Raw genomic sequence first — 14,728 nt, 5'->3', positions numbered from 1 at the left:
CTTCAGGTTGTAAATCGTGTTTTTAAAAAGTAACTAAGTAATTAATTACTTTTGAAAATAAGTAATCAGTAAAGTAACGGGATTACTTTTTTGAGGAAGTAATCAGTAATTAGTTACTGGTTACTTTTTTCAAGTAACTTGACCAACACTGGTGCTGAGTTCAGATCAAAGAACAGTTGAAAAGCTTTCAGTTTATCAGAAATGCTGCAGAAGAGCACCACATTAACAGGAGTGACCATATAAGCTTCTTTTAACTGACTCTGTGTTGAATTAAGAATTTCATTTTAAATTATTTTATTTTCATACAAAATCAGGTCCCATCAGGGTACTTCACTTTCAGACTGCAGGCTCTGTTGTGGTTCCTGGACTTTCCAACAGTAGGATGGTAGACAAAGCTCTCTGCTGTCAGGCCAATCTTTTTTTAGGTTTAGGACCAGAAAAATACATAAATAAAGAAGCTCTCACTACCACTGCTTACAGAATAGTAACTCATAAGTTTACCTGTGCTTTTATTGTAACTGTACATTCTTCAGCCATCATATTAAAACCACCTGGATTATGTATACCACACTTCTGTAGGTACTTTGTGTTACTTACATAAGTGCTGTGTGAGCCCAGCTTGTTCCTCTAAAATAGCTCGGATTCATCAGAAGACAGGCGTTTCTCCTGGTGTCGGAATTTTCCACATCTTCTAATACGGCAAACAAATGTCAATAACAGCTGGCCACAACCAGACCAACAAAACAACTTTAAGGGAATTTACCACCAGGCGCAAAACAAACAGTACAGTTAGCAACAAGCCTGTGAAGACAGTCATTAGTGGAAGCCAAACAGACCCACAACCTCGGTCACACAAGCCTAGTGCCTGACAACCTCCGATGGCTAGAGGAAAATGTATAATGTGGTGTCTGGCTGTCGCCTGGGGAAATCAGCAAATCAGCAACGAGAGTGCTGCCCCCAAAAACCGCATGTGATTGTTTTGGTCACTCACAGACTGCTGCAGTCACTTCTCTACAAACACAATTTACTCTCCAAGTTGTAGTGAATCTTCACAACCTCACACAACACGCGAGAGCATTTTCATCTTCAAAGTAAACATTTGTCTTCCAAGTACAAGTTGTGTAACACAAAACACACATTTCAAAGGCACAACTTTTCCTTTAAAGTCACAGAGTCACCGTTAGCCTCGCACAGTTCCATTGTTTGTTTGCAAGTAGCTGGCAGATAAGTCAGCGTGATATATGCAAACTTATGGTTCGTGTCACGTGTTTTATCACAGCTTGCTTATTGTAAGTCTGAAGCTTCTTTTAGACTTCTACTTCCCAGGTGAGGACCAAAAACAAAGAGGCATGAATGTATTACAACAGTATAGCGAGCAATCATGTAGTAAACTGCGACATCCCAAACAGTTACCAGTTACCATATCATATGGAGGCTGTATTTAGTGGACATCTGATTGACAACTGCTCTAAAACCAACTAAAGTCTTTACCGCTACATACTGATTTAGGTTTTCATCCCCCAAAATGAATGCGAGCTTATCCATGAGTCTGGGTGACAGAGAAAACGAAACATAAAGTTTGTACTTTGTTTGGAAACCATAACATGTCACAGTCTATCGCTCAGGCTGAGACTGTGGTTGGATACAGAGCCACAAAGCAGCTGTGTGGTTGCCAAGTCAAGACCGCTTATGTCATCGGGGCTTTGTCTTTCAACTCTGTATAGAGTGAGATGGACTGAAGGCCGGTAACAGTCTGTGTGGCATTTCTTTCCTCCTTCTGCACTTTTTCTGAGTGGCATTACTAATTGCCAAGAAGCAGGCTGTAGATGTTGCCTTAAGGCCTCGTTATCTATATATAAAACTGGAGCCTTGGTGAATCTGACCTGCTCCACTCAGAGTGTGCAAGGAAGTGTCAGAAAGACAGACAAGCGAGAGCGGGAGGTGCAGCAACACACTCAGCGATGGGTGGGATGGATTTCTGTGAGTGTGTGAGCTGAGTTATATCATCTATGTGTGTCTGTAGGTAGCCAGTGAGGAGAGGCTGACTGATGACGGAGGTGCAGACACCAGGCAGACAATGGCCTAGTATCTCTCTGCCATTTCGTCTTCATGCCCTCCCACCTGCTCTGTCTCCCTCATCATCCATTCCTCCCATGAGATGCACTTTTTCTCTCTTTCTCTGGCTTTGTTAAGCAGGTTGGGTGTTCGTCATTACCGCGTCGCTCTGGAGTCCAGCGTCAAGCTTCTCCTCGTGTCATTTTGGGATTTATTTCTTAGAGCAGAAGAATGTGGTTAGAATTAGGCTTAACCTAAAGGTACGTGACAGGGTGGTGTAGGTTTTGAAACAGGCAACGATGCAAGGCAGCTGTCACTTACTCCAATAGTCAAATGTGCACATTGTTTACCAAGATCTCAATATGCGCTGTTGTTACGTGTACAACAGAAACCTCCTGGCAACTAGGAAAAACCAGTTACCCTGTAAGTGACAAGTGTCAGGTAACCACAGGGTGGCTTTGCAGACAACCCACAGCTCTGCAGCAGCCAGGTCACTCACTCCCTGGATCATCACACGCTGAAATGGAGCTAACCTTTCCATAAAAGATGAAGGAATGGTGCATGATATAAAACAAAGAAATAACAGGCATCTTTGTCATTTTAGGAGGGTTCTTTTGAATTGGAATACCTTCACTAATCTTGTGGAGTTTCTCTTCCCTGAACTATGAAATCCAAGGTTCTTTTATTCCCAGTGCTCCTGCTTTTAAGCACCGGGAATGTTTTCAGTTTCAGCTTGGGAAACCTGTGCACAATACTACTACGTGTTGCGGCTCTGGCCCCGTTCTGCATATGCACACACTCACACAAGCACATGTGCAGTTACGCAGGCTCGAGCAGCTCGCGCCACATACTCTTCATTTTACAGCACAGGGATAAAAGTTCACATTTTTCCATAACAAGCTAACTGTATCAGCTAATGGAAACGTCTACAGACAGGGCAACGCTCATAATCACTATATCAAATTTCCGTGGCGAGCGTTGTCGGCACACTCGTTTTAGACAATCACTCTAGTGGGGGCACAGTACTGATGGGAGGAGAGTTCAAGTTAGGAGATAATAAGAGAGCATCCGTGTGTGTAGGATTTGAACCTTGTGAAGATAAATATGGCCTGGAAATGCTCATTTCTAGTGCAACATGTCGCGAACGTAGACTGAGCACACAGATCATCTCCCGTGGTCACCAGAGCTCGAGTCCCAGCCATGACAAAAGCACAAGAGAGTGAGAGGTTTCTAATGGAGCTGCACAGGCCAACTCCCTCTGGAACCTCGAAATTGCGTTGTAGTTATGTCATCATCAACATAATCTATGGCTTTGTTGTTTCTTTACATGTATTGACACTGATTTTCAATATTTAGCTGAACTTTTGACCATACAAACTCTTTCAACCTTGAATATGAGCCAGACCTTCAAGATTTTGCAATTGTTTTGGTGTGAAAAAACCAAATCAGTCTACATTGTTGATTTCTTTGGACACTTGTTTATTGCTTGACAAACTTTCTCAAAACTAAAGAATTCTCCAGTAAAATATCTGCAGGTGTTTTTTTATCAAGAAACATCAAAGTTCTCAAGAACTTTGGACGTGAGGTCAAGCTCGATGTGTTCGCAGCACAGATGTCAGATCCTCATCCAGGTGTTTTGATGGTAGAGAAAGCACAAAAAAGGTTCTCTACCATCTAATGCAAATGTGACATGTTGCTTCTTACTCATGTCCAGAAAAGTAAAGCTGATAGTTCACTTTAAAAGACGATGCCATGCGGAGCCACACTGTCAGGAGAGCCATACCAAGCAAATGCTCGGAGAACTCCGCGGCCCCTTACATTGATCCACAACTGTCATGAAGTTTATAGACACGAAGGACAAACATGCTGGGCTACCACATGCTGCCAGAAAAGCTTCAGCGTACCTTGGCATTTGTTCTCCAAGCATCTTGAACTCTGCTACAGGAACAAAACACAATTCTTTCACTACGATCTCACGCCATCGTTTGGTGTTCAGAGTGCATCAGTGTAAAATCTCCCCTGTAAGATCCAACCCATCAAAAAATATCCAGAACGTTCTGATGTTTATTAACCCTTACCACAAGATCCACAAACATTTTTTCGCTATATCATGTTGTGTATGACATATTTATTATATTGTTAATATATATTTATTATATATTTTTATATCGCATTTGATACTTTGGGCATTTTTGGCAACTTTTCTTAACAACGTTAATTTTAGGCAAAAAAGTTTTGTCCATAACATTTTGAAATTATGGCAAGTATTGATCATGTTGCTGAGATAGAGGTCTATCATATATGATACAAAGGGCATTATAGAGTTAAACTACTGTAAAGCCAGTAGCATATGATTCACATTCATTCAGCTAAAGGAGAATGATGCTTCCTTCCAATGGGGCAAGAAAAACCATGCGAGCAAAACGCCCCTGTACAGAATGAGAGCTCCACTCATTGCTTAGAAGTTTCAGGTTCTTCAGTGTTTTCTGTGAGTTACAAAATGCTGCTGGTGACTTTGCTGAGGAGGTCAGTTTTGTCTTATAGTATATCAAGACATGAAGTGGATAACGAAAGCACCCCCTGATGCAGACATAGCACACTGCTGTGTTGCAATAACAGCTAATGAACAACTTCAGGAACCCAGAATTTTCTTTACATTGGATTTACTGTCTGTAGTAATTCAATGCAATGGAGAGGTGTTTACCAGCAAAGCAGATCTGTTAAAGAGCTCAGCCACTCTGCAACAACAAAGCCTGCATCACAGCAACATTTCAGTAGTTGCCAATTATATTTCAATCTGTTTACTGGAGTTAACATCAGAAAACTGTAGTTATGCACAGGAAACATACTAATAAAATCACTTGGGCAAACACTGACAGTGTGGTTGCATGCAGTCTTATTGGTCATTATAACCCCCAATGTTTGCCAATGCTGATGTCACCATAACGCCCTCCATCACCCCACATCCTCCTTACGTTGTGCTAAGATGTTTATTAGTTTGATTTGGTCAGATCCACCCCATGACCATTACCTCCAGTTTCAAAAAGCAAAGATGGAAGTCTTCAGAAATCAGACTTGACACTATACACATAACTGTCTTTTGTGCCAGTGCTTCTACAGCATCGCCCTTACTTTCAGTACAGGCCACGGTTTATTTGGTTCTTAAGACGTGTCTATTTACAAAGCATGAAGAGTGCATCTGGAGGTCTCTGAAACACAGGTGCTCTGGACCTGGGAAAGATGACAAATGAGAGCAGCAGTCTGGGCTATCATAAATTTCTCAGTCAATGCACTTTTAAGAAATGGGGAGTAAAATGTCTCTTATAAGCACTTCTTTTGACACAGTTTTTCATGATCCTCTGAATGTTTCACTACACTGCTGAGTGATCATCCACTGATATGGAGTGATGCTGATAATAAAGACACAGAGATGACCTTAGAGCTGCGGAGAGCAAGCACAGAGACTCTGCTGCTTCCAGGTGCTTCCAGGAATAGCAGAGCCACTAATGGCGCTGGCCAGCAAAGTGGGCTGTAATGCCTGTTGATGGAAAACACAGCCGGCCAATTACAGCGACCATATCTAATCACCAGGGTCAAGGGTCAACTCCCATCCACCATCTGTCTTCATTTGGCGTCTCTGTCATGAGCTGTTGCTTCATTGCCAGTGAAGAGTTTAAAAGACCTGAATGTACAGTCATGAGGCAAAGGGAGGACAGTGCATGACACGTACACAGTGAACAGTGATGTCCTAGCTGACATTCAAGGTCCATCCATAGTGCACTTCACAAACATGCTCACACTGATTCAAAGGTGTCTGTGGCTGATGGGACAGATCTGCTCAGACAACAACATTACGGAGGGACATCATAACCTTGAAAAGTCTGGAGCCTCCTGCCGTCTCCTCTCAGAGGAGAGAGAGAAGCTGTTGTCATTCAGCACACATGGTTTAGAAAGACTGAGTGTCAAGTGTAATAAATCACCCTGTCTATGCAAACAGAAACAGAGACAGATCCGCGTGTATTCTGAGACATTAGTGTGCACAGTCAGTAATTATGCATGTCTAAAGGGTCAGTTCATCCAAAAATGACATCACTGTGAGATAAGAGATCATGCTGATAGTAGAGAAGAGAGTTCATGGAAAGATCAAATGGCAAGTTGTTGTTGTTGTGCTTTAAACTCACTGTAAAAAGTGGAAGATGTTCTACTGACCGTAGATGTTGTAGCATTTTATTTTAAAAAGTTAAGCTAGCTCTTGTGCATGAGAAAAACCCCACAAAGCCAGAAAGACAAAGAGTTTCTCCAACTAGAGATTAGAGGGTTTTTCCATAGCATTCCTTGGATGCATTATTTTTTTCAGTCAGTCACTTCTCACTGGAATTTCACATAATGTTAGCTAGCTAGTAGCTCACAGAGCTAGCAGGCGTCTAACAAGAGAAGTTAGAAAAGAAAACTGAAAACACAAAGACAGGACCGATGTTACAGAACAACTGTCTATTGAAAACCCATGAAAAATTCCCACACTGAGGACCTGAATGAAAAAGCTGCAATTTAGCTTGAACAAGCTGATTAGACCTGGTTTACATAATCTAGTTAAAGTGACTATCCAACTCAGTGAGTTACAGATCAGCCACAGCGATCCTGTCATGTTCCTAGACTCTAGTTCTGATTGGTGAATTATCATTGCTGTTGGGAATGATGACTATTTCATAGTCAGCTGAAAATGTCATTTATTATAACCAGATCTGAGGCAATAAAACAGGAAATATAAATATACTTAAATTAAACCAGTGTGGGAAAGATTAGATGATCACAGTGGTCGTGTGAGCACGTTTAAATAAATGTGTGACAGCCTAGACCTAACAGAGGGTGAGAGATGGAGAAAGTGTATCTGTGCAGTCGGCTGTGGCTCCAGCTGTGGTGTGCTTTCAGGCAGGAGTGGAGGTGTGAGCGCACAGCCGGGTGCCGCCCCCTTCTCACCCCGACACCCTCAATAAGTCGCTTTCTCTCCGTTAATTAGGAGAACCCTGTGGGTGTGGGGTGTGGGGGTTGTGAAACAGCTGTCCATCCTGCGGTTACATCAGAGGCCCAGTTCATGCACTCACATCTAAGCAAATTCACAATAATTATGATGAACATCACCTATCCTTCATGTGAGGAGAGCATACTCTTGATACAACAGTCAAAAAGTCAGAAGCAAGCAAGTATTTTAGTCTTCTTTCAAAGACTTTCAAAGATTTGCTGTGTTATTAGAAAAGTTTGTACACTGTCATCATTGTCATAGTCCCTCTGTGATCAGCGTAGAATGAACCTGTTATACATCTTACAGCAAGGCAACGTCTTTGACAAATCAGTGGAATAGCCTCAAACACTTTCACAATGGAAACCTGCTACCCAGTTAGCAGTAACTGACTTTAAAAATAAAGTTATAAAATTATAAAATGGAAAATTGTCATTCTTGAAAACAAAAAAGTAAAATGAATCACCAAATTTGCTCGAAGAACTGTTAATAACCTAACAACCTGCCCAAGCGAGTCTCTGTGTGAGAAACACCAGACTGGCTGCATTGTACACCTTTGTATAAGAGTCATAGTTCAATTAGCACCGCCTGTCAGATGCTCATATAGTATTAGAAACCACCATGCACCACCACCCCCACACCTTTTAGATGTCAAATAGCAGCCATTATTCAAACCAAGTGTTTTACTCTTCCTTCAAAGACGTGTTACTGCTAGAAAAGTCTGTTTTTAGGTTGTGATCCAACGCTATCAACGTCTCCATGAAGAGGTTGTTTCAAGCTATTGCTAGATCTGCCAGGCATCTTGTTTAAAGCATACTAAGGACTTAAAGCTGTTTGTCTCAACCTATTGCTTCTGGATGTGCTCTCACTCTCAAAGAGGAGTAACATGAAGATGTGCTTTGCGTTCATATTCTACAACAACTGGTACATTCCTGCGTAAATCCCAGCCATTACTGATTGTGCTTTCACTGGGATGAACCGAAGGAAACGTAGCACTCACCCTCGCACTGTTTCCCATCTCCCTTGTATCCAGGCTTGCAGATGCAGTTGTAGGATTTGGCTGTGTTCTGGCAGAGGGCGTCGATGTGGCAGTCGTCTGAGTCCTCTGCGCACTCATCTACATCTGCACAAACACAAAACATCAGCACCTAATTAGACGCGAGTCCCTGGATCAATGAAGTCCACGGTGTTGCATGTGATAACTGATATATTGTTGTGATGTGATGTCATCACTTTACACATGTGAGCTAACTTAACAATTACAGAAGGTTTTTTGTATTTCCTTTGTTTGTTTGTTTGTTTGTTTGTTTGTTTGTTTGTTTGTTTGTTTGTTTTGCCTGTCCCGTTTGGTTCTTTAGCCGTCAGAATTGTTGTCTGAAGGCCAACAAAGATACCCGACAGATTTACTTTATCAATCATCATCATGATATTGATATGATAGTGGTTAAGAGAGTCATTGAGGCTATTATAAAACCGTTTACATACATCTGTAATTTATCATTTCAAACTGGTCGATTTCCAGACAGAATGAAAATAGCAATAACTATAAAACCACATTACATTCCCTTTTTACTCTTCAAAAAAAAGCAATTCAAATCATCCACAATGCAGGTTACAGGAACATACAAACTCACTATTTTTACAGTCTGAAATATTGAAAATTGGCGATCTAGTGAAATTCCAAACAGCATAAATTCTATTCAAAGCAAAAAATAAAGAACTGCCAGGTAATATTCAGAGTATGTTTTTTTTTAAAGAAGGAAGTTATAATTTAAGGGGTTTTTGTAACTTCAAAACAATGAAGGTACGTACTACAAGAAAGAGCTTTTGTGTTTCTGTGCATGGAGTGAAACTGTGGAACAGTCTGAATATGGAATTAAAGCAACGTCCAAACACAAAACTGTTCAAAAAGAGTTAAAAAATGTGATCTTCTCCAACTATAAAGAAAAGGAAAATATTGAAATTAAGTGAATGTCTCTATTTAAAAAAAAATAAAAATTTATGATGTGATATTACAGTATATATTATATCAGAAATCTGTTCACTATTTTTATTACAAATGTTATCAGTAAGGAAGCTGACTAAATATTAACTGATAATTTATGGCAAAGGGGTGGGATTAAATAAGTGTGTACTTCTTCCCTTTCAACATGTAAATTAATCAGAACGTTTTTTTGTATGTATTTTGTATACTACTTTTTTTCTCTCTTATTTTCTTTTCTAAATGTACTTGTATATTGTTCACATGTTGAAATAAATTACCAATCAATCAATCAATCAAATGGATCATCATCATGCCGTATCGGTCCATTTGATCGACCATTGTTGTTGTTATTTATTTTATTTTCAGTTGTTACAGACGGGACAGACATGGCTGTGGGACAGGAAAGGGAGAAAGAAAGAAAAAGAGAGGGGAAGAGGGACAGTGAGAAAGGGCACTTAAAAAGAAAAAAAGAAAACAAGCAAAAAAAGAGAGCAACATAATAAACACAACACCATCGCATTAATCTAGCTAAGTGTGAATAACAGTAAATACTAAATATTGAAAGTTGTTGTGCAGCACGCAGGATCGACAGCACACAATTTACTTTGAGGTAGCAGCCAGGTTTGTGTTAGTTTGTGTCTGTGAACAGTGAACACCTGTGTACACACCTGTGTGGATGAGCGTGCTTGTATTCAAAAAGGGTATTTCCATTTATTAAACAGGAAGCTCCTGTGTTGGATACACTTGCAGCAATGAGCAAGTGGTCATTGCTGCACTTTACCGAGACAGGAGCGTCCTTTGGTGACAACACATATATACAGAACAGATTCAGAAAAGGATGCTTTGGCTTGTTTAATTACAAAGTTTGCCCAGCAGGGGGCTCTGACTGTATTGTTCTCAGCACTGTCTGCAGTACATGTAGCAGAGTACATGTCAGAGAGCCCAGAGATAATAAAATCATTGCTAAAGTTATTTAAATATAAACCAGTTGTTATGAACACGTAGTGTGCATCAGTTTGATAGTAATATTCCCACTGACACATTTGGGTTCTTCATATTCTTCTCTCAAACGAGCAGTGACTGCTGTTGAATATGAACAATAAGAGAATTGATGAGTGAAACTAGAGCTGGGCGATAGAACGATAACGATATGTATCGCGATATAACTTTTACTCGATAGAGAAATTAAGCTATCGCGATAGACCTCGCCGCTCTTGTTCTCTTAAAAAAAAAAAAAAAAGGTCAGCCGATCCAAATTCAGTAGCGCAGAGCCGAACCAATCACAGCCGCAGCGTCACGTCGCGTGACTTGTTACGTACAGCACAAGTGCCAAGCCGCACGTGTGTTTGTTTGGGAAGCAGCCAGCGGGTAATGGAGCCAGCGCGTAATGGAGGAAATGAGTGTGCCGACTAGAAAAATCAACCGAGCGTGACCGAAGAGAAAACAGATGATGGTTCCAATGCCGGAGAGATTGTCGAACAGAAGAGCCATAGAAGCTCCGTAGTGTGAAGGTATTTCGGCTATTTCAAGTCTGACAAAAAACAGAGTAGCGTGCACTGTAAATGTGCCGAAAGCAAGTCTGGAAATACAATAAACTGGTGCATGCGTCACACTGTGCGCCACGTTATTGTTTCGGTGAAATGAATTTCTACAATACTGTTAATTCTACTCTCTGCAGTGTTTAAATGCTTACATATACACACAGTTACTGTCCCTCCACACATACGACTCGGTTCTGCTTCTATGCCGCAGCTTTGTTTACTTTTTCCCACCGAGGCTTCTAGACTTCTGATTGGCCAACATTTCGGCACGGTTAGGAATCTAGCGCCACCTGCTGCTTTGGCATGTTCATAGCAGCGTTTTCCTTCATTTCTGCCTTTATGTGTGGACGGGATTATTTTTAAAACGAAAACGGAAAATCTCCGTTTTCAAAAATACCCGTGTACGTGCGGACGTAGCCTCAGTCTCTGACTGGAAGCGCTAATTCGTCATTCGGCTTTTGTCAGACTAAAGTAACTGTTAAAACTGTTTGAAAAGCTAAGCTATACAACAAGGAGAGATTGAGAATTTCCTTTTAGTTCTCAGTTTATTTGATATTGACAAAAGTTAGTCAGTTTTGTCTGTTCTTCTGTAAAACAAACTAAGATTTATTTGTAGAATTAATATTTTGTTTCTAAGTGGAATTGACAATTTAGTCTGTTTCGTTTGTTCTATTTTGAAACTTAAACGCTTTAGCGGCTGCCTTTTGTGTAGTTTGCAATATTTGCCTTTATTTATCTGAAAAAGTCTCATGTTCCTTAAGTACATCTACCCTGTTGAACTTATTATGGGAAATAAATATTTAAATCAAAACAAGCTGCTGATTATTTCACATTTTACTTGTGAGCAACGGCACATTTAAATCTTACAAATATAGTTATTTGGCTTATATCGTGATGGATATCGTTATCGCCTGAAATGAAAAAAACATATCGTGATATGAAAAAATCTCATATCGCCCAGCTCTAAGTGAAACTAGCTACTCTGTGCGATGTGTCGTCCAGTCACGTGAACACAGAGTGGCCAAGCGTGGAAACAGGTTGAGGTTCAAGCACCCACTGATACCTCTGATGAAACACACTGATTTAATACTGTAACAGTGTAACAATGTTCCAGCACTCAACTTCCACATTTCCACACAGTCTGTGAACTTCATTTAAGGAATGCTTTCCATTCTTGGTCTAAGCAACAAAACTTAAAACTGCAACAAGTGAAAGTCCTTCATTTATAATTTTACCAATGTGGAAGTTTCATCATGAAAAAATGAATTGAAGCATTAAAGTTCTCTATGTAGAAAAGCACTTTAATGACATTATTTTCACTCATACATTACTGCCAGAATTCAGCTGTTAGTTTTTTATATTTTTGCTTTGGTTTATCTGGGCCCAGATTGTCTGTGCAGAGGTGCTACGAGCTCAGTGAACTGTTCTAGGGGAATACTCGTCTCGTGACTTCCAGGATGGGGTTTTACCCTGATGTGTTGTTGCAATGGTAATCCTGCTCAGCATGAGAGGAAACGTCATTTGTTGTATGAGTTCAGGAACCAGTGGTGCAAAGCTAACAACTGAACACCTGTAATTTAAAAAAAACCTGCCTAGATGCACCACTGGTTGGTCTCAGATAGCCGGACTCAGCTGCTGAAGGAGAGCTGTTCATGACTGGGCTTGGGGACAGCTCGATGAACCTGATTCTATGTTAAGGTCTTGTTGAAAGTCATTCCTTGATGAGGCAGCTCATGCGGTAGAGTGGGTGGTCTACCAACTGGAAGGCTGGTGAATCGATCCCCAGCTCCTCTAGTTGAGGTGTCCTTGGCAAAAGACAGAGTCCACAGTTGCCTGCGATCCATATATGTGCATGTAGGATATATGTGTGCATGATTGGGTGAATGAAATGTGTAGTAGGGAGTGCCCAGCTTGAGTAGAAAGGTGCTATAAAGATGCTATATAAGTACCAGTCCATTTACCATTTACCCTGACAACCAGGAGACATGATCTGTCCTGCTTATCCTGTGTCTGCTCCAAGGTCTCCTGACCAACAGCTCACCTTAAACTCCAGCAGGCATCCTAATCAGATGCCCCGACCAATGTTGAGGACATATGTAACTCAAACTTCTACTTAAAAACCCGGGTAACTGTACTCAGGCTCTATTCTGGCACAGATTGTATTGTATAGAGGTCAAGTATCCACGAACTCGAGAAAATATTGTGAGAACCATCAAATTAATAAAAGCAAATGAAAGACGAGTAATTACTCGTCCATCATGTCAGACATTTGTGTTATTAGACACACTTTTGTTAGACAATAAGAAAAGTGAAAACAGTTTGAGATATTATAACCCAGACTATTCTGTTCGATGGATCAAAGTGTGAGAGAAAAGATTGTAAAGCTCCAGGTTAAACCCATGGTTCGACCAGCTGTCTATAAATGATTTGAATAAAATGATGTGTGCTGCTTTATTCAGCTTTAATGTGACTAATTTGGCTCTTTTGCTGTTTTAAATCGTTCATTTTACCTTTTTGTTTTGCTTGAGAGTGTGACAGTGAAGGAGAGCTCTCCCGTCATGGTGCAGCTGCAGATGACATGCAGAGAGCAAAGGGCTTAACAGCTCTTCAATTGATCAAGTTATTGATAGAGGAGCTGGTCACATCTGGGCCTCAATCCAAGGGCAAAGGGCCAGCTTATTACAGAGGGAATAAACACACACACACATTCACACAAGGGGGGGACTCACAAACACCGACACAGAGATTTGTTGGATCCTACTGTCAGATCCTTCACCATCTCCACAGAGCTGCTTTCCTCGTCCTCTGCTTCCACCAGAATACAAAAGGCCAAGGTGTAGGCTAGCTACAGGCGATGAATACACCTTAAAAGGAATTTTCCAATAAATAATTTCCCAATGGAAAGAAAAAAAGTTTGGACCTAATTTGTGTAGAAGTGAGAAAGAGAAAACTAAAAAGTGGTCTGGGGGTTTCAGCTCCAAGTTGTAGCGTTTTATTTTATTAGATCATTGGAGGGGGGCATTTTAGGAGTTTGTCTGCGCTGCCTGCATCGTGGTTCGCTGTCTCAATAACCTCACCCTGTTCCCAGAGGTGAGAGTCTTAACAATATGCTGCTGCTACTACAGGCTCGTTATTGGCGCCTGCTGCCTGCCTGTTCCTCCTGGGACTTTTGACGGTCCTCCTGTCACCTTCACCAACCCTCCTCACCCCACATTTACACACACACACACACACACACACACACGCACGCACACACCTTCCTCCTCGTCCCCTCCTCCAGCTCTGGAAAGCCGGAGACGAGATGCTACGTTTCGTTAAATGACTTGCGCCGTCTCACCCCCTGAGTAAAATCCTGAAAACAGGCAGCGCTCTCACTCCAAATCAAAGCAAACGAGAGCCCAGACCATAGATCAAGCTGTGGTTTCCGACTGAAACTGACCTTTGCGCGCAGGAAACAGAAGTTCCGGTGAAGTCTGGGAGACCACTAAACCCAATTGCGCGTCACAAATGCCGCACAGAGGGAAAACGGTGATGTAAAGCAGAGGTCCTGCCAAAGTGGTGTCACTTAGCTTAATAGATCAAGTATGCTTTTATGAAACGCCCAAGTTAAATTCACACCGAGCGAAAATAGTGCGCAATCGCGAGTTTTCAGTGCCATGAAGTGTAGTTTTTGCATCAACACAGCGCTGTTATGTCACATGAAAACAAGTGCCATGTAATGTCATTGCTGTATTAATACACAATGCGATTGTAGTTAAAAGGTAAGTTTAAAGACGTCGGGATATTTGAAAGATTGTTTTAAAGTCTCCAGCGACAATATTCCAAGTAGATTTTCACTCATCATTTCCTCATCGGAGCCGGCAAGACAGAAGCCACCACAAAAGTACTAATGGTTGACAATAAAGCAAGACAGAGAGGAAAGGGGAGCGCTTACCTGCCAGTCCGGCATTCCCCATCACCCCGCAAGTATTTATGAGGAGGATGAACAAACAAAAGTCCCGAGAAAAACAAGCGCTCCCCATGCTGACAGACGGTGTGAGGATTCAGCACGGCTTTTCTGGGGGTTTGGACTGGACTGAGTGGTGTGTGTGTGTGTGTGTGTGTGTGTGTGTGTGTGTGTGTGTGTGTGTG

At 41.3% G+C, this 14,728-nt stretch overlaps 1 protein-coding gene across 2 annotated transcripts in view; it reads right to left on the bottom strand.

The window, feature by feature from the left end:
* scube1 (signal peptide, CUB domain, EGF-like 1) overlaps nucleotides 1-14,702 on the bottom strand; it is a 115,564-nt gene extending 100,862 nt beyond the window's left edge. For both annotated transcript variants that reach the window (XM_005742638.1, XM_005742639.1), the window contains exons 1-2: nucleotides 14,532-14,702; nucleotides 8,073-8,195 (exon numbers count right to left, since the gene is read on the bottom strand). In XM_005742638.1, coding sequence (XP_005742695.1) covers nucleotides 8,073-8,195; nucleotides 14,532-14,619 — 211 coding nt within the window. In that variant the 5' untranslated portion in view covers nucleotides 14,620-14,702. The remainder of the gene's footprint in view (nucleotides 1-8,072; nucleotides 8,196-14,531) is intronic.
* Nucleotides 14,703-14,728: the final 26 nt, after the last annotated feature.

Source organism: Pundamilia nyererei, unplaced genomic scaffold, assembly GCF_000239375.1.
Source record: "Pundamilia nyererei isolate P.nyererei 1_Seehausen unplaced genomic scaffold, PunNye1.0 scaffold00122, whole genome shotgun sequence".
Classification (NCBI taxonomy): Eukaryota; Metazoa; Chordata; class Actinopteri; order Cichliformes; family Cichlidae; genus Pundamilia; species Pundamilia nyererei.
The sequence above is the reverse complement of the archived record's forward strand: the minus strand, read 5'-3'. Positions and strand labels throughout refer to the sequence as shown.